The following is a 19825-nucleotide window of genomic DNA, read 5'->3' on the forward strand; positions in this document are numbered from 1 at the left end:
CTGCACGAGTCAGCATAGACAGGGACTCAGGAAAATGTTTCTTTTAAATTCTCATGCAAATTCCAAGTAAACCTGCAGCTGTTAAGCATGTGATCAAGAAGCTGCAGACTCCAAAGCCTCAGGAAGTCATGGTCTCCTATCAAGATGATAATCAGCCTTCAGATCATCCTAATTCATCTAATCAACATTAAATGAATCCTTTGTTCAAGAAGATGGGGGTCTAAAATACATTTCTGAGGGGGAGACATGCTTAAATCCACAAAATCTTTTACATTTAAGAATAGATCACATAACAGGAAAATTCATAGAGACAGAAAACAGAAGAGCAGCTGCCAGCTGATGGGGGTGGAATGGGGATGGAGGATGGTGATAGAGCTACAGTTGAGACGGTGAAATTTATGGAACTAGGTGGTAGTGATGGCGGTATAACATCGTGATTGTATCTAATACCACTCACTGACTGTACATTTTTAAATGGTTGTAATGGTCAATTTTGTTGTATGCATTATACCACAACTTTCTTTTTAAGTACAAAGAAAGGAATCAATCATATTTGAGTCCTTAGAATACTGAGCACTAAACATGCAGATATCAGAACAATGCTATGGGCAAATATTACTATTACCTTCCTTTTACAGAGAAGAGGCTCTGTACAGAGGATGAGGCTTCATGAGATAATGCAATATTCCCAAATTCAGGTGAGGGCAGGATTTGAATGTGCAGGTCACCCCCAGGGCCTGTTCTTACAACATTCAGACCAACTGACTCATAGAAAATTTGCTTATATGAAACTCTCATGGTTATGTAATGCTGGAAGCTGAGTTATTTGTGAGCTGGTAAAAGGAGCTACCAGTAATTTAAAAAAAAAAATCCACTGGAGGATCCATACACATGCTGACTCTTCAAAAAAGGTTTTTAATACAATATATGAATATTGAATTGTTCCAGAACACTAAAACTTCCATACCTTCATTTTTCATGATGTAGTGGACAATTTGCCCAACGGTGTCACTATTTTCATTTACACTGTCATTCAACTCTGAAAGAGAGGGGAGAGAGGAAGAGGGATGGGTTACAGTTAGTCACCTGCATCAAGTCATTGAGACCTTTGGTCTTAGAGCTAAAGACCTCAACAAACAGTCTCAGAAGAGAATGGTCTCAGCCAATCAACCATGGTGTTGGACATCTAGAACTTCTTACTTCAACTCAAATTGCCTGGTGAGTAATAGATTAAGACTTCCTTTATATTACTGGCATACAAGGATCAGAGTTGTTCATCAATCTCTTCTCAAGTTCAAACACCCACTCAACTTTCCCAGACAACGTTCTCGTGCATTTATAGCAGTTCTTCCTACCATTACTTCTCTCTCATCATTTCCTTAAACCTTCCGGGGAAATGGCAAGAAAGCTGATTAAAAGAAAGAAATTCTCCTTGGATTTTAATCTAATTGCAAATAGACTATATACATTTAGAGTATTAATTTCCTTTTTAAATTGTATCTTCATCCAAGTTTGTAAGACTCTCCCTCTCAGATGACCCAAATTTTGACCATAGCTATTTGTCAGACTCATTTACTTTTGGGAGATTGTATAAGTGATAGTCTTTGAAAAAACTCAGTCTCTACACTGAAACTCATCTGCATCACTTGTTTCAACAAAATAAGGAGAAAGAGGCAGGTGGCTCTGGAAGTATCTTCTCCATCCCCAATGGACTTCCTCCTTCTGAAAAGACATTTGTCTGACTGGTGCAAATGCTGACTGCCATACCACCCTGGAGGTGTCTAGGAAGGAGAAGAGGAGGAAGCTCAGCTTTCTGTTGACAAACTCTCAGCTTTCACTTGCTCATTAGCTTACACATGACTCATCATGCAACCTTGTTCTTTGCTGCCTCAAAGGTCAGTGGGGGTGGGAAAAACCAACAGCCCAGCAAGCTGGCAAGGAATGAGAAGCTCCCCCACTCCACCCTTGGGGCTGGCTTGAAGACTGACCTATTCCAAATGTCACCTTTCTGCAAGACCTGCCCTTTCAGGGACTGCAAGGGTATAAGGGACAGTTACCTATTATCCCACAGCCCAAGTCAGGAAATCTCCCCAAAGGAAGATTGGAAAGAATAGCTGTGGACAAAACAGAATTTCATTGTTCTACCTAACAACTCCATGTTAAGGGCAAAGGTGGAACACCATGAGGTTACTGCTTGGATGCCTATTCTTCCTGTCCTTGTAGCACCCTGCCACCCAATCATTTCCTTAATAAGCATCGATTCCAGTCTCACTGATTTAAGCTAGAACTCCCCCAGCAAAAGTAACAGCACAAAAGTGATGAGACCTATTTCATTTTCCCATTATTTTTATTAAATTCAATCATACTCACGAGGGTTAATATTTACTGAATGACCAAATATGCCAAACACCAAATGCATCATATTTTTACAATAATCCTCAAAGTGGAGATTATCATTCTCATTTAAGTTAAAGTTATCGTCCAATTGAAGTTGAAAAATTAAGAATAAATCTCAGTTCATTTATGCATAGGGGAGACCCCAAGCATCCATAACCTGCCAGAAGCCACTAGGCAAGAACAGAGAGGGACCTGGCAGGTATTTCATAAGTGAAAGCAAAGTTCCAAACCTCACCACTGCTATTAGGATGGACTGTTTTGTCTCATAGAAATGGAAAACACACACAGCTGCTTTCTTACTGAATACCTGTCCCCTTTCACACCCCATAGAAGAGTCCAGGTTATTTACCTATCTTTTCAACCTTCTCCTCCTCCACCTCTTGCTCAGCTTCGGTTGTGCAACGATAGCCTTTCTTCTTCAGCAGGTGGCAGATAAGGACGCCGAAGAGACCCATGAGAAAGAACACGGGGACAAGTGCATAGGCAATGTATTCGGGGTGCCCGTTCCCTGTGTTGCTCGTGGGTGCCGTCGTTGTCTCAGATCCTGAGTGCGATGAGCGGCCACCACCATGGTCTAAGGAAGGAACCCACATGGAAATATCCATTAACTTTGACCAAGAAAGGAAACTGCTACTGTAAGTTTGTAAAAAAATTGCTTTCATTATTTTATCAGGTGACCTCTAGCATTTAGGAGAACCTATTTTTTCCTAATTCTTCTTTCAATTAATAAATGAATTATATGTATCAGCGACCTACATTAATAATATATCCATATATGAGTGAATAATGTATATATCAAATAATACATATCAAATATATAGTCTATATACAATATACATTTCATTTAGAATTGAAAAGGGAGTTAAAGAAATGTTGCTTCCGGGTTTTACTGAAAGTAAAGCTTGAGGTCACACCCTAATTTAGGTGATATAGTGCATATGTTTAAGAAGGGTGTGTGTGTCCCTAAACTGAACTATCCAATATGGTAGCCACTGGCCACAAGTTGCTACTTAAATTTAAATCTGAAGTCAATTGAAATTAAATAAAGCTTTGAAATTCCTCACTTCAACTACATTTCAAGGGTTCAGTATCACATGTGGCTAATTGCTACCATATTGGACAGATCAGTTGGAGAACATTTTCAACAACTCAAAGAGAATTATTGAACAGCCCTGTTAGAACTATAAAGACTTGCTAACAAGCAAAATGTTATCTGGAATGGAGCATGCTGTACCTTAACAATTCACTGAAGAATAACTTTTAAAATACAAAGAAACTCTTCACAAATAAGACCTAAAACATTTAGCTTAAGTCGGTTCTGTTTGGCTTTTACTTACATTAATAATTTGCTTAAGGATCCTGTACCCACATTTTCCGCTCACCCCCACATGAATCACATATAAAGTAGGAAGAAATTATTTATTTTGAGTCTAAAGTACTAGCAAAGGTTATTAAAGCATTATTTATAAAGTCAAAAAATGCCAATCACCTGCCCATTTGATGATGGGATAAGAAAATGTCTAAGTCAACTGTCTAATAACCACTTGATTGACTAATATGTACCTACAAAGCTTCTATGAAGATTTTATGACAATATGGGAAAACATGCTCCAGTGTTCAAATTTAAAAATTGGATTGAAAATCTTATTTATAATATGATCCAGCTAGTAAAAAAAATTCATAAAGATATAAAATGTACAAAGAAATCACCAAAATATTAAGTGATTCTAAGGAGCAGGATAATTTTACATTTTATTTTTAAACTTATGCTATAATTTTCTAAAATTAGTATATATTGTTTTTATACCAAGGAAAGGACACTTAAAAAAAGAGAAAAAAATATAGAGCAGAGGTTGTCCACCACTTGGGAGTCACAGACCCCTTTGTAAGCCTACTAGATGCCATGGTTCCTATTCTAAAATATTGCCCCCAAGATCTGCAAGCCAGAGTTGTAAAAATAAAATAAAAAGGGAAAAAGCGATCCACAGGAGATAATTGTGGCCTTGGCAGGAGTACCTTCTCAATAGCTGAAGGAGGTAAGACCAGATATCCTGGGTTGAATTGAGATGCTGAGCTTGGTTTTCCCTTTCCAGAAGCCACTTAGCAACTAGAACAGAGCAGTTCACCCTTGGGTGGGAGGATGAAATTTTTATTTAGACTTTTGTTTGTTGTTGTTGTTTTTAAGTAACTGGAACCAAGCAAAAGGGAGAGACTTGGGAGGGAATACAGAGTGATGACCTCGGGGAAGCTGGAGATGATCTTCTTTGATGGGGGCAGAGATGAAACCCTTGCAAGGGGAAAAGACACTTCTTCCTGAGGCAGGGGCAGGTGGGTGGGTTAGTCCCTTGCTGTGGGCAGAAGGAGCTTGAGGGAACAGGTGCCGGAGAGTCTCCGTCTTCTCTTAACAAAAGCAATTGTGTCTGTTAAGAACTAGGAAGCCAGAGGCTTGGCGGAGAGATTCAAGGAGTGGTAGAGGTCAGTGAAGGGTCATGGAAAAGGCATTTAGGGAATAGCTGAGATGTACACCCCAATAAACAGGGGGGCCATGTAAGCTGGAAGCCCATCACAAGGGACCAACAATCAAGGCACTGGTTGCAGAAGTGGTGGAACTAAGCCCCAGACTTGTTATTTCCCTATCACTATTAATAATATCAACAACCACATTTGTGATGCATTTTTTGAGCCAGAACTATGCTAAGTATTGAATCTTCACGATAAAACTGTGGCATAGTTGGTGATGTTACTCTCAGATGGGGAAAGGCTAAGGAACTCCCAAAATCCCACTGCTGTTCAGTGGTAGTGCCTGGATGCAGACCCCACAATCTTCCAGAAGCCTTGTCTGCATCTGTAAAATGGGGCTGGGAACAAGAGCACCATCCAAGTACAAATGCCCGCTTAAAGTGTATTTAAATTGTTTTTCTTTCAACAATTTTTATCCCTTTTCTACTTTTCTGTCAAAACGTTAAATGTCAGTTGGCTCTCATACTTCAAAATGTAGATTAACGGGTCCCCAAATGTCAGAACTACTAGCATAGCAATTGGGTTCCAATTAGCTTAGTAAGGAGTAGGGTATGTTTTGAAAATATCCAAATATACCCACACGAGCAGCTTATCTTCGAACAATCAAAAATTCTACTATTTGTCCCAACCTCATATGGGCCTTCCAGATCCCAGACCACAGCTCCCTTTATGCAGGAAGTAACCTAGGTCCCTTTAGCCTCTTCAAAAACAAGTCCATCATCTCATCTCAAGTATCCCTTGCACACAGGAGGTTCACCCTTCTTGCTGATAAATAAGATTCCTGTCCACAACGTTAGTAGGAAAAAAAGTCCAACAAAAGTCAGCATTCATCAAAATCCTTTGAGATTTTCCTAGGCACAGCTATGTTTGTTCAATTCATTGTATTATGACAACCTAGTGTATATTGTATTTTGCCAAGATCCCGTTGAGAAAATCACAAAAGAAGACATGAGATAAACAAGATTGAAGATAGCAAGAAACTGAGGAAGAGGCATAAGAAACAGCCAGAAGTCAACCCCAGAAATCAGAAGTCATTTTCTAGTTCATTTCCAAGGAATACTTGTATTTCCCACTGATCCCAATGGTCAGAGTTGCTGACATGGGATGGCACAGAAATGGCATTCCTCAAACCCATTGGGCATAGCTGGAGCGTTGTTAAAGTAATTGGGAAGATGATGGTAATAACCAGAGACTCCAGAAAAGGAAGCTCTAGTGATTTTCCCAAGCAGTTTTGTTTCAACCCAGGTCAAGAGCATTTTGAAGGTTCTGATGGCTATTCTTCTTTTTCAGGAAATGGTGTGCATTCTCAAAGCTACGTTTTCTCAGCAATACCCACAACTCTGTGATGGGAAAAAAAGGACCTTGCTGGTAAGTGGATCACCCAAACCAAGCTTGGTTGGGAAGTGGTTTTTACACACACATACATGGCCTTTTTCTATTTTATTTTTTATTTTGCAAATATTCACATCACTGTAGCCAAGAGCAGTCTATTTATGGTTTAGAATACTAAGTTCACTAGACATAAATTTCTTCAAACCAGTTTTTCTCCACAGAGTTTTGTTACTGGGTCCCTCTGCGATACCAAACAAGTCATATCACTTCTCTGGGTCTCAGTTGTGGTCCTCCAAATTCCATAACTCCCCAACCTTCTCCAGCACCATCCAAAATTCACTCTGGGTGGATGCCGCTGGAGAAAAAACACAAGCCCACCTGCCCATATCCACAAAGACAAAACCAAAAATGCTCCAAAATAAAAAATTTTTATAACTCATTTCATTGTAAAACCAAATCTGACAAATTCATTGGTAGCAAAACCTGTCCTGATCTGATGAGAGGCTATTTCCAATCTGAGTTTATTTACAACACTGAGTTCATTGCATATAGATTAAGATGTTTGACTTGACCCTTCAGGGTTTGTGCTGCAGCTCCCAAGAGCTTCAGAGACCACAGCACTATGAGATGGGGTCACGTGATGATGCTATTATTTTAGAGAACAGGAAGCAGAGGTTCAGAGCCCCTGGGAGGGTATGTCACTTGCCCACAACCACATGATTAAAAACTGGTAACAGCCTGGAAGAAAATACAAGCAGATTCTGTTTCAGGGCAGCCCTCAAAGCCAGTCTACACACTGCCTCCCAAGCCTGCTTGGGTAGAGCTAAGATTTACTGGCTCCTGCAAAACGACTTCCTTTATTCATTGTTTCAACACAGTTTAAATCAATTACCGATGCTAATAAAAGGGGAGAAAGCAAAACAAATTCCACCAAACACAATCACCCCCAAAATTATTTCCATTTCTGGCTATCTCGATAACTCTAAAATTACAGAATTTTTAAGTCCATCCCTCACACTGCTAGGATAGAGATACAGCCTTTGTCCAGACAAATTTAAAAAGCTTAAAATGTAAGGAGGGAGTAAATGAACTTATGTGGAAATTGGAAAATAATGCAAGTCAGTATATGAATAAGGACTAAATTTTGTTGTGAAACTTCAGGCAGCTGCCAACTTCCCAACAATTCCCAGATAAACAGCTGCTAAAACCCCACCCTCCCCCACTCCGCAGCTGTGACTGGGCAGGGAGGGAGTGGACATCCAGACAGAACCAGGCTGCCCGGAGTCCACCCACCCATGGCACAAAAGCCCTCCCACTGCATATAGTGACTCAGTAACCTTTCCCTCGTCAATGTCCTTGAAATGCTACCAAGACACAGGAGCAGGGACGCTAATTCTGGGCAGCTAGGCCACTCTGGAAGCAGATGGAGACCCAGACAGCTCCCCAGCAAAGTGTGCATAAATCAGCCAAGACCACTGTCAAACACTGATTTACAGATGCGTTTAGCTAAGAGTTCCTTTAGAAAAATGCAGCTGTCTTTGAAGTTTCTATGAATAGCTATATGCACTCAGCCGTACCTTGAGGGGTACCAAAATCGAGGGCTCACTTTAACAAGAGCACCCCTGTAGGCAGGAGTTGAGTGCAGGAGAAAGAAATAGGGGGGGGACTGACTAGCCAAAGATTTCAAAACATTGCCTGTACCCAAGAAAGTTTCTTCCCTCCTCTGAACTTGATTTAAATGTGGGTTCAGCTAACTCTTGTTAGAACTTATATGACCAAATGCAGTAGGTAAACCTCGCTTCGAGCCTAGTTCAAAATTTTAAACACTAAAAATTTTTAAACAGCTATAAAGGATATTTGGAGGACAATGGAGGAAATGGGTTAGACAGCATCAGAGATTCATTGTTTATTTTTTTAGGTATAATAAGGATATTGTGGCTATGTAGAGGGAAATCCTTAATCCTACGAGATTTCTGTCAGAGGTATTTGGGGGTGAAATGTAACAACATCTGCAACTTGAATTCAAATAGCTTAGCAAAAAAAAAAAAAAATAGGTAAATACACAGAAAGGGTAAATATGGAAAAATGTTGCATCTAAGTGGTTTGCATATGGGGCCATTTCACTACTATTCAAGTTTTCTGTAATGAAAGTTTATGAAGTCCCATTTTATCATTGTTTAATACCCTTTTGGGGATTCTAATGATTTTTTAATGGGAAAATACATTCCAATTTCCAACCAGTTTCTCAAAAAGGAATGTCTGGGGAACAACCCAGCCTTATGTCCCCACTTCCCTGTGTGTCTATAGCAGGAGATGAGAAGGGAAGTAAGCACGTGATCCAGGAAGAAAGACAGACTTTATATTAGGTTTCAAGAAAACACACACACACTGTCTCACACACTCACACACTCACACACAGAGCCACTGAATTTGGCTAGAAAAAAGGGTACAAACATTCTTGGTAGGCCAGGTTGGAGGAAAAAAACTGAACCATTCCTGAACCCCAAGTAGCTAAGGAATGATCCTAAGGTTACCTCAGTTAAAGAAACTTAACAATAATGACACGAACTGTAAATATTTACCATCACTGGTTCCAATATAAATCGGAGGGAGGAGAAGAAGTGAACTGCAAAGTCCAAGAAAGTCCCCAGCAATCTCCACAACTGCTTTGGATTTACCATTTGAAGTTACTTCTTTTTTTTTTTTTTTAAAAGATTTATTTATTTATTTATGCAAGCACTGGGTACAGTCAGAAGCGCCAGAGGGTGAGAGAATTCACCAGAGCCAGAGCTGGGAGCAGAGCAGGCAGAAGGACCGAAGTACACTGCTGAGGGGAGCAGCGGGCAGCAGGAGAGGTCTGTGCACCATGTGGGACCCTCCTCCGGTGGAACCGGCGCTGCAGAGGCTGCGGGCAACTTCGCAACCCAGCGCTCAACCGCTGCGCCACTGGGGAGGCCCTGAAGTTACTTCTTAAGGCCATGGAACTCCCCAACCAAACACAATTTCCCAAAGATCCCAAAAGATTTAACAAGCAACAGAACTGCTACAGCTCCACAGCTGCTCTGGGAGGGACTAACTTTAGGGTCCCAGTGTTTTGAGAAGCCAAGGATCTCAACTGGACTCTTCCAGAATCATCCAGAGATAGGGGGTATAGCTCAGGGGTAGAGCATTTGACTGCAGAATCATCCAGAGTACCCCCAAACAATAGTGTGCATTCAGAAGACTACAGAGGTTCATCTGACCTGGCCTCACCCGAGGAGGAAGCAAGGTCAGCTCGCCAGTGTCTATACTGCAACAGGCCTAGAAGCCAATAACCACGCAAAGAAGGTGTAAGAACTCCCAAGGAACCCAAATGGGGCAGGGCACACAGTGGGGTCGGGACAAAGGGGTGTGAGCAAGATTAGTGTCAGCCAGCCCCAGGGACAAGAAGAGCTCAGCTGTTCTGCCGCAGCTGACTGTCCCCCGTCCTGTCTTCCTGCTTTCCTCAAATTCTCCTGCTTCTCCTTCTTCCTTGGCGATTTTATTTTCAGTGTTGTCAGCTTGGGGATTTTTTTTTTTTGTCTTTGGTTGCTGACAGCAATGGTTGCCTCCTGCGGAGGGGCTGGGTGGCCGAAGGACAGGACCTGAGAGAGACTGCCCTCAGGGCCCTTCAGCACCTTCAACTTATAAATTATGAACTTTCAAGAAAGAAGCAGAATTTTTAAAGTCATTTTTCTGAAGTGACCTTAAAGCAAAGGAACTTCAGAGACTCAAGATTCACTTCAGATTCTCTTCAAAAGGTGGTATTCTCTTCAGATTCTCTTCAAAATTCACTTCAGATTCTCTTCAAAAGGTGAAGAGTGAGTTGCTACATTAAAATCATTGCAATGGAAGCATTTACCCAGTGTCTGCAGCGAGGCAGGCAATGTTCTAGATGCTTCTTGAACAATTTTATTGCATTTCTATAAGAACTATAGTTTCTCTCATTAGGCCCTTTTGCACATGAGGAAAATGAGCACAGGGGGTTTGGTAACAAGCCATAGTGTGTGGTGGGATAGGATCATATCTGGCAACGTGACCCAAACTCTTAGCCATGCTGTTTAACAATGTCTATGAGTGGAAACTGGCCTTGGGTTTTGTCTTGTGACACACACCTCTCAGTAAATAAGGAGGACGAAACCATCACCAGCTGACCACAGAGCTGGGCTGGAGCCCAGGTGCACCCACACCCACTTGGCCTTAAATGCAAAAAAGCTGCCTCTCTCCAAATGACTCTATTATGCATGATAAATTCTGGAATCTGCAGGCATCTTATTCAAATATCAAAGTCATCTTCATGAAAAATAATTAAAATCGGGGGCCTCCCTGGTGGCACAAGGGGTTAAGACACAACCTATGAAGCTCACCACAGCCACTACAGCACAAGTTTGATCCCCGGCCAGGGAGGTAACCCACATGGCGCAGCAGACCTCTCCTGACTCACCCGCTGCGCCCATCAACAGTGTATTTCAGTCTATCTGCCTGTTCTGTTCCCCACTCTGTCTCTGGTGAATCCTCCACACCCCAAAACTCTGGCCTGTACCCCAGTTCTTGTATGTATAAATAAATAAATCTTTAAAAAAATATATTGCAATCATCAGCTACAGGAGGATGAAATTCCTACTGACTTCATTAAAAAAAAAAAACCAAAAAAAACCCAGTAGAGTGCTCTGCTGGTGGATGTGGGAGTAACAGATGAGGAGGTGTGAACCTGCATTCCTACATCCTATACAGTGTTGTACACCGTTATCTCAATAAAAAATAATCCAAGCAAAATTTAAAGGAAAAATTTAACTCATAGTAGCATAAAATATCCCAGTATTAATTTTAATTGCAAAAAACCAAAGGTCACTCTAAAGTGTAATTCTATTTTACCAACCTCCATAACTGTTATGAAAATAAGACTTTTCCTATCTATTGAAAAGCACCTTAATTCACATAAGTTTTCACATTATTGCCCGCAAGCTACTGTACTTCAAAGCAATTCAATAGTAGCCATGAACATAATTTGTATTAACAATGTCGGTTTCATGGCCTCTAAAAATCTTGTACAAAGAAAGAAGGGACAGAGGGAGAGCCTTAAAAGGCTTTAAGATATTTAAGGAATCTGATATGTAAGACTTGTGAACAACTAAAATTGCAATCAACATTTAAATGTCTGGGGAACTTATATTCATTTAAAAAGATTTATTGTGAAGTGAGTAAACACTTAGAGGAATTTCAAATGTTTATACTCTAGACTTCACAGGATAATAAAATGGCTATTGGATTAAAAAAAGGAAGAAATTCTTCACTCATACATGTTAGTTGGAGACATGATACAAGATATAACGTTCCCGCCCAAATGACACTTGAAGCTTTTGCATGTATTGTTTTTTCTGAAACCTCTAGTCACAGGAAGGTAGTTTAGATGGTGGGTGAGATCCTCATTTTACAAATAAATCAGTGACCTACCATGACATCACTGGGTAACGCACCACAAAGAACCAAAACTCAAAGCTGCTCACGTCTTCCCACCCACCTCAGCAAAACACATATCACTTGCGGTGTGCTGGGGTTGGCCCCGGTTAGGAAACCCAAATTCAACACAGAACTCTTAGGAACAACCTGATTTAAGCCCAACTGATTTATTTGCCCAAGTGGAGGGGAGGCCACCTCGTCTCTGTATTTATAAGCCCATCACAGTTTCTGGAACCTGGTGGAAGTATCTCAAACACTTGCTACCTGGGACTCGTGAAAGCAGATCCCATCTTCCTGGAAGGTTCCAGAGCACCAGGTCATCGATCCAATGCCTGTGTTCACCATAACATTATACGCAGTTGTGTTACTATTTGGTAGGATAGAATGTCCAGTGAACTTATGCTCCTTTGCCAAATACCAAGTTTTTAAGAACACAGATTTTTTTTTAGGGCTCAACAACTGATACACACTTGCTGGGTATCTGCAGAGGGTATGTTCCATGTCACCCAGTGGATTCCTAGACCATGGATAGACCCAACTATTTACAATGTATCTTCAGACATGCATATACATGCATATACATATATGATAAAGTTTAATCTGTAAATTAGGGATAGTAAGAGATTAACAATAATAAATATTGGAACAAGCATAAAATTATGCTATAATACAAGTTATGTGCATGTGGTCTCTGAAAATATCTTATTATGCATAATATTTTCAGACTGTGGTTAATCGCAGTTAAATTGAAACCACTAAAAGCCAAACCACAGATAATGGGGGCCTGCTGTATACCAGCACGCCCCCTCTGTTCTTCATAATCAACACAAGTTTCTGGTTAGCAAAGACTCAAAGAAGGCCACACAGCAGCAGCACGTTCCTAAACCCACTCTGGGAACTGGCCCCGCACTAGACTTCACGGAGCTCCATCACATTCCACACTGCCCGACCCAGAAGGGGTTGCTAACTGGGCACGGAGCTGACGCGTACTCACGAAAACCACTGCCCAGAAGCCACAGGACTGTGATTCCTCACAGATCCATTCATGCACATTCCTCATAAGAGGCCAAGCAAGTACTAGGTTAGAAATTACTTAAACCATGGGAGGAAACTAAATGGAAAACTGGCAGAACAGAACCAAGGGGGAAGCAGAGGACATGTCCAGATGACCTGATCTGGGCAGAAAGAGCAAGTGCTGGGTGAAGGGGCTTCCTGTAGGAACCAGTGACTGTCCTGGATCTTCACAGAGAGGGAGCTGGTCAGAGGGCCAGGCCTTGGGACGCTAGGTCCCTCATTCTGATTACAACCCACCCATAGCCAAGGTCGCCGGGAGTTTCCCTACTGATAATGCTGAAACTCTGAGTGTTTATGGGCCTGGCTCTTTTACTCACATTATTTTTCCAATGTTCACAAGTTTTAGAAAGGTATTAATGGATAAAGTATTAAGGTATAAAGTTTTTTTAGTATTAAAGCCAGCTGAGCAATGGAGACAGTAGAGAGCAAAGCACTGAAGTCAGCATCACTCAGCTCTGGAAGGGCCAATATGTGAACCGAGGCCTGAGCAAGCAGGGCCCAAGCTCTGAAGCAAAGCTGCACCCTGATAGGCAAGAAGCCAGCTTTTTCTCGGCTGTACTGACTTCATCCTACTGGTTTCTCAGCTGTGAGACTGCAGGCCAAACAACGAATTTCCCGGAGCCTCAGTTTCCTCCACTATAAAGTGAAGATAATAACAGGTCTCTGAGCATTAAATGAGATGAACTTGGGTCTCCCTGGGCACTAGCACAGCACAAGCACTCAGTAGATGCTGCCCATTATCACTGTGATAATTATTTTGGTAATAAGTGCAAACACCACTAGCCTCACAAAGCTTACAGCTCAATTGGGGACACAAAACTGACACGCAGGAAAGAAGGACAAAAGACGTGAGCCACTGGGTGAGACAGAATAACCACATAAGCCTGAGGTGAGGGAGTCGCCACCATAGCCGGCACCAGGCCCTCAGGGGCTCCTGCAGCACTGACATCACCCCAGCAAGTCTCTTCCTTCCAGGAACAGGAAGCAGATAATGATTAAACAGAAAATGACAAATGTCCAAAATGCAGGGTTTCCTCATTAGTCACAGGTTAAGTCCAGTGTTCCTGCAAGGCAGGCACGTGGCCTGCCTTCTGGGAATACGGGAACTACTGTGAAGATGAATAAATGTGGCGCGCCCAGTGTCGCTCTAGGTCAAAGCCCTCACAGCTGAAGTCTCCATTAGTGTTGTCAGAGAAAGAGGGTTTGGGAAAGAAAATGAAAATCAGTTCAGAAAAAAACAAACAAAGGGAAGATAAACAGAAGTAATTAGGAAGCTCTAGAGATCAATGAGCTGATTTTAAGAGGAAGAAGTGAGGGTCAAAGTCAGGAGCATGAAACTCAGATAACCACGTATTGATGCGTACTTTGATAGTTATAATGCTAACACTTGACAGCAATTTACTCATGTAAAACTTGTATTAACACTGAGGTAGATACTAGTGCTTCCAATTCCATTTTACAGATATGAAAACTAGAGCACAGAGAGGCCAAGTAACTTACATCAGACCACACAGCTAGCATGTAGCAGAAGTGCAATTTTAATCCAGGCAGCCTAACTCCAGAACACCATGCTCCTCTGTGCTCTATTGCCTCTGAAATTTGACTTAACAGTTTTGACATATAATAAAGTTTCACCAAATGGGATTATCCCTAGTTCATCTCTATCGGAGCTAGATTCTCAAGCAGAAAATCTATGGGTAATCATTATTCATCTAATATAATAGTAAATCCAAAATGACAGAACTTTTTTCAATTACTGGGAAAGGAAGGAACATTTAAATTTTATTCTAAGTCATTATGTCTATTTCTAGCTTTAAGTGGTAATTTTTTTTAAATCCTGTAACCATTTATAAGTAGCAAAATAAAAAAGCCATCCTGATATACAGTAGCACTCTTGAAATTGTTGATTCCTTCTCAGAAGTCCTAAACTTCCCCTTGACTTTTAAAACAATAGAAACAATTTGTAGAAAGGGATGAGATTTGCCATATCCCTTTGTCCAATGATCTCAACTGTTATTGAAAAATGTTTAGGGAAGAAACAAACACAAAGCAGTATTCTGAGCTAACATGATCTCAGTTTTATTTTAAAAAAATAAAATAAGATACCAAAATGTTTACAACAGTTATCTCTGAGTGGTAAGTTTATAATTTTTTATTTTCACTTTAATATTTTGCATCTTATGATGGTGATATCTGGGGGTATTCTTTTTCTACTTTTTGCATTTTCCAAAATGTCTTGATGGCAACCACTACCATTTTTTTTAAATACAGATAAACTGTCAATAAACTTCATCAGTATTATGTTGAACCATATAAAACTGTTTTTACTATCACGATAGGTCAAAAATAGTCGAGTATTGGTAATTTTATATGGCTCAATCTAATAGAGGTAAACTAGAATACTGGATATTCCTGAGTAAGGAGACCACTTATACCTACAATCCATACTCTTTACACACTAGACATTTCCACTGAGTAGAGGCAGAGATGGTGCTATGAAATCTTTGGTGTACACCACAGGAGAACATCATCATGTAGAGCTGTAACTTCTACTTTATTGCACTATAAAACACAACGTAAACACATAAACAATAAGACTCTAGCCCGATCACTTCTTTTCTTTCCCACTATACTTTTTAAAGAGACTTATGAGTCTTTATCTGATTGTAAACCACCATAATGTCAAAGAGACTGTGCCAGGTGCAATGTTTTAATATTATGAGCTGGTTTATACCAATAAACAATTCTCTATCACCATCTGGATGTCCTGCAATTCAATTCAGTTCTGACACTATCTGGAGTCAGTGCAAAAGCCCAGGTTTCAGGGTTCAATGCCACACCACTACCCCAACTACAGATGCCAGCTGCAAATGGTTCAGGCAAACCTACTACAAACTCAGGGCTTGTCCACCATCCCCCTCAGCTTTGACAATTTCCTAGAATGACTCACAAAACTCAGGGCAGTGCCATACTTACTATCACAGTTTTATTCTGAAGGAAACCACTCAGCGGCCAGAGAAGAGATGCACAGAGCAAAGGATGGATAGAGGAGAGACTGCAGAGCTTCTGTGCTCTCTCCAGGCAAGCCAGCCTCCCAACAGTTCCATGGATTCAATAATCCAGAAGCTGCCTTGGCCTCCTTGTTTCAGTTTTTAATCCACATTTTATTACGTAGGCAAGATTGATGATGTCATTGGCCATCAGTGAGTCATTCAATCTCTAGCTCTTCTTCCTCCCCTGGGCTCAAGCGGGTAGGACTGAGAGTTGTAGCCTCTGATCTTGTAGTTGGTTCCTCTGGCAACCAGCCCCATCCTGATGGTGTCTAAGCACCAACCAAAAGTCATCTCCTTAGCATGAACTCAGATATGGTCTAAAGGGTCAGTACAAATAACTAGAAATCCTCCTATCACTTAGGAGATCCCAAGTGTTTTAGGACAAAACCAAACATAGATATTACATCTAATATCTGTATTTTATAGATACATGTTATAGACATATATATGTGTGTGTGTGTGTGTGTGTGTGTGTATATATATATATATATATATAATAACACATTGACTCAAAGTCAAGAGTCCTTACTCATTTATCAAGATGCAGCACTGAATAGCATGGAAAAGTTTCAACTATTATAGCCTATGATTCAGGCAGAAGAATTCTCCTTCCCTTCTTTAATGGTTCCCCTTTCCTAAGGCACACCCATCCTTCTGTCCATATATTTCGGTACTACCAGTGAGTAGTAAATTACCTTCAGGTGGGTTATTTTCTCTCCCCAAAATCTATCTGTTCACATTACAAGAAATCAAGGGACTAAGAAAATGGGCTTGCCTTAAATGGCAGAGAGATGGTGACCAACACCACATAAGGCTTTATAAATCACCCCGGAGCTGAACTGCATGTTTTATTTAAAGACACTGTCCTAAACATTGATGGCCAGCACTGCCTGCCTGACCCGGAGAGAGGAAAACAAGAACTTGACCAACAATAGTGCAAAAAAGTGGAACTATAGAAGTCTTCTGAAAATAAATGTTTAACAACTATGAATTCATGAGCCAAGCTGATTCGTACGATTTCAGAAGATTTCCTCTAACTCAAGAGAAATATGTAAAAATAGGTTCTCTCTCCACCCTCCCACCCCCCGTGAGGAAACAAAACAGGAATCTCAACTGCTTTGCTGAAAATATTGGGGCCATGCATTCTTTATGTCTTCTTTAGTTCAGCAGCTAGGGTTCTAATTCATAATGCCCCGGGGCCCTTTCTGGTCCCCCAAGCTCCATCCCATCCCATCCTCAGCCTGCCATGCCAACACAATCAAGTACAATTTCAGGAGCTCCCAGCCTCAGCCTCAGCCTCCTCTCTGCAGTCTCATCTCATGAAATATTCACTGAGGAAGCCTGTGTCCACCCCAGCTCTGCAGGGACTTTCTCTGCCACACCGCATCTTCCACTCAGCATGCCGTCCCCACGCAAGGTCCACTTAAAAATGCCAAGTTTCAGACCATCATGTCTTTCATCCCCTTATCAGAGGGAAGTCTCTCTTTGGGGTCCCACACAGCACTTTATCTACTGTTCTCTGATGATGCCAAACGCGTTCTCCATTATTCTGTAATGATTTGTATTCACAGCTTATTCCCCTCTTCTCATACACAAGCTAGTGGACAACAGGAACCAGGTTTGTCCGGTTCATTTTACACACCTATATGACACCAACAGTGTCTGAGATAAGGAAAGTTCTCATTTTTTAATGGATTGCACAATGTGTAAAGAATCTCTCTAAGTGTTACTTGGCAATCATGGCTGTGAAGAGAGTTTTACCTGCAAAACTCAGTTTCTGGGCTCTCTCACCTAACTTTAAGCAAAGTCCACTCCTCTTTTTTTTTTTTTATTGTGGTAGTTGTTTCGTGTTATATCCTTAGTAGAGGAGGAGGTTGGAAAGAATTGAGGAAGCGGCAAAAGCATTGAGGCCATACAAATATATATATAACACAAACACGCAAAGAAAAATGAAGAAATCCTGTTCACAAGACATCTGTCACCTCACCAATGCCAGGAAATTCCGGGCTGCTGTTTTTTATAATGTGGATAATTCACATGATTGTGTTGGAGATTTTCAGCTATGTAGAGCTGCTAGAACATTTGGAAATTAGTGTTCCTGTGTTCTATTGTGGGACAGAAACCCCAGTGGAGTCTCAAAACTTCTGCTTCTTACAGGAATCTCTGAAAACCACATTATGCTTCTTTCTATGTATGGGGGAGGAAGACTTGGCATGTGGCTGATATTGAAAGGAAGTTTTTGTTTGTTTTTAACCCTACCTGTGATGTGACATTTTACATATAGGTTCCAACCATCCAGCTAGACTTGCCTGGCCAATTAAGAAGGTAATGGTATAACTGACTAATTTATGCCTTTTCAGAAAACTGAAATTTTTCCTTAATATTTCCCTTATGTCAAAATTTAATAAAAATCATTTATAAACCTAAAGACATATCAACCCAATTACCCCTTTCAAATATTTACCCTAAAAGCAAATGGACAATTGCTGAAGAATTCCTTCCTTGCCCATTTTACATTAGAAACAAAAATTTATGTCCTGGTATTCTTTTGCAGTAGACAGACCTATAATGAAAATGTAAAAATTTTAAGATGTGTGTGTGTGTATGTGTGTGTGTAAAACCTTTCTTTCCCAGTGGTGCTAAGCATGGACTAATGTAAAAGACATATGAGAACAACGAAGTTCATTCAGCTTTGGATTTCCCTTGGCTTGAGCAAAACATTTCACTTCATCTTGGTTATTCCTGTCTCAGTTTCTCAAAGTGATTGCAAGAATAAATCTGATCAAGCAATCAAATATTTCCGAGCGGCTGACATGCTCCGCTGCCTCAAAGGAGCACGAGTTTGAGAAAATAAACACAGGGGAAGCAACCGCATATATGGCATGTTCAAGAAGATGGCGTGGACAAGTATGTTCACAGGAGGAGATAAAAATCAGTGAAAACACTGAGAAAAGGTTTCCTGCAAGTGTCATCCTTGATCTCAACTTGCAGGATGAGTGGAGCTCAGGATATGCATGGTGCAAGATGCGGGGATGGGTTTCCAGGGTAAAAGAAACACAACCCACCGCGCCTTCCACCTCTTCTCTCCCCCCCTCACACTCCTACTTAGGTAGCATCACCTGGGAATGTGTCTGGGAAGCAATTCCTCCGGCCCCTTCCCAGAATTACTGACTCAGACTCTCTGGAGTGCGGCCCAGGGATCCGTGTTTGGACGAGCCCTCTCATAAATGCTGATGCCCCTCACGCCTGGGAAGCGCTGCTGCAGAGTGACCTCTCCTCTTCACTTGGCTAACACAGACTTTTTTACAAGTGTTAGCTGAAACTTCATTTCCTCCATAAAGTCTCACTCAACTGGTACTTGTGGGGTTCCCGCCCTCAGCCCCAGGTTACATATTGGGGTCCCATGCCATACTTTCTTTACTGAGGTAGAAAATTCCCTACTGACCAGTTAGGGCTGGGGAAAGTTGAACTGCAGGGGGGCCAGGTGATGTGGTAGTTAGGTTTGATAATTTTTTAAAAAAAAAGATTTATTTATTTATCCAAGCACTGGGTACAGTCAGAAGCACAGGAGGGTGAGAGAATTCACCAGAGCCAGAGTGGGGAGCAGAACAGGCAGACTGACGAAGTACACTGCTGAGGGGAGCAGCGGGCGGCAGGAGAGGTCTGTGCGCCATGTGGGACCCTCGCTGGGTGGCCGGGGAGCAGCCGGGGATCAAACCGGCGCTGCAGAGGCTGTGGGCAGCTTCGCAACGCAGCGCTCAACTGCTGCGCCACTAGGGAGGCCCTAGTTAGGTTTGATATTAAGTCTGTGTGGGCTTAGCATAAGCACCTCCATATTAGGCCTATCATTTTCTTTTTTAACATTTCTGAGGCTAGCATATCATTATTGCTGTTTAGTGGTATCCCCTGATAATCTCCTAGCTCCAGGAAGACACCCATGTTACGTCACTTTATCCCCAGTGCCTTGCACA

General features: G+C 41.4%; 1 protein-coding gene across 1 annotated transcript in view; it reads right to left on the reverse strand.

Annotated features, from left to right (window-relative positions):
* The window catches only part of RELL1 (RELT like 1), a 57634-nt gene that overhangs the window by 30289 nt on the left and 7520 nt on the right, over positions 1 to 19825 (reverse strand). The window contains exons 2-3 of the mRNA XM_037529286.2: positions 2747 to 2971; positions 968 to 1039 (exon numbers count right to left, since the gene is read on the reverse strand). Of these exons, the coding sequence (XP_037385183.1) occupies positions 968 to 1039; positions 2747 to 2971 (297 nt within the window). The remainder of the gene's footprint in view (positions 1 to 967; positions 1040 to 2746; positions 2972 to 19825) is intronic.

The sequence above is a fragment of the Talpa occidentalis genome, unplaced genomic scaffold (assembly GCF_014898055.3).
Source record: "Talpa occidentalis isolate TD23 unplaced genomic scaffold, MPIMG_talOcc4v2.1 talOcc4.6, whole genome shotgun sequence".
NCBI classification, from domain to species: Eukaryota; Metazoa; Chordata; class Mammalia; order Eulipotyphla; family Talpidae; genus Talpa; species Talpa occidentalis.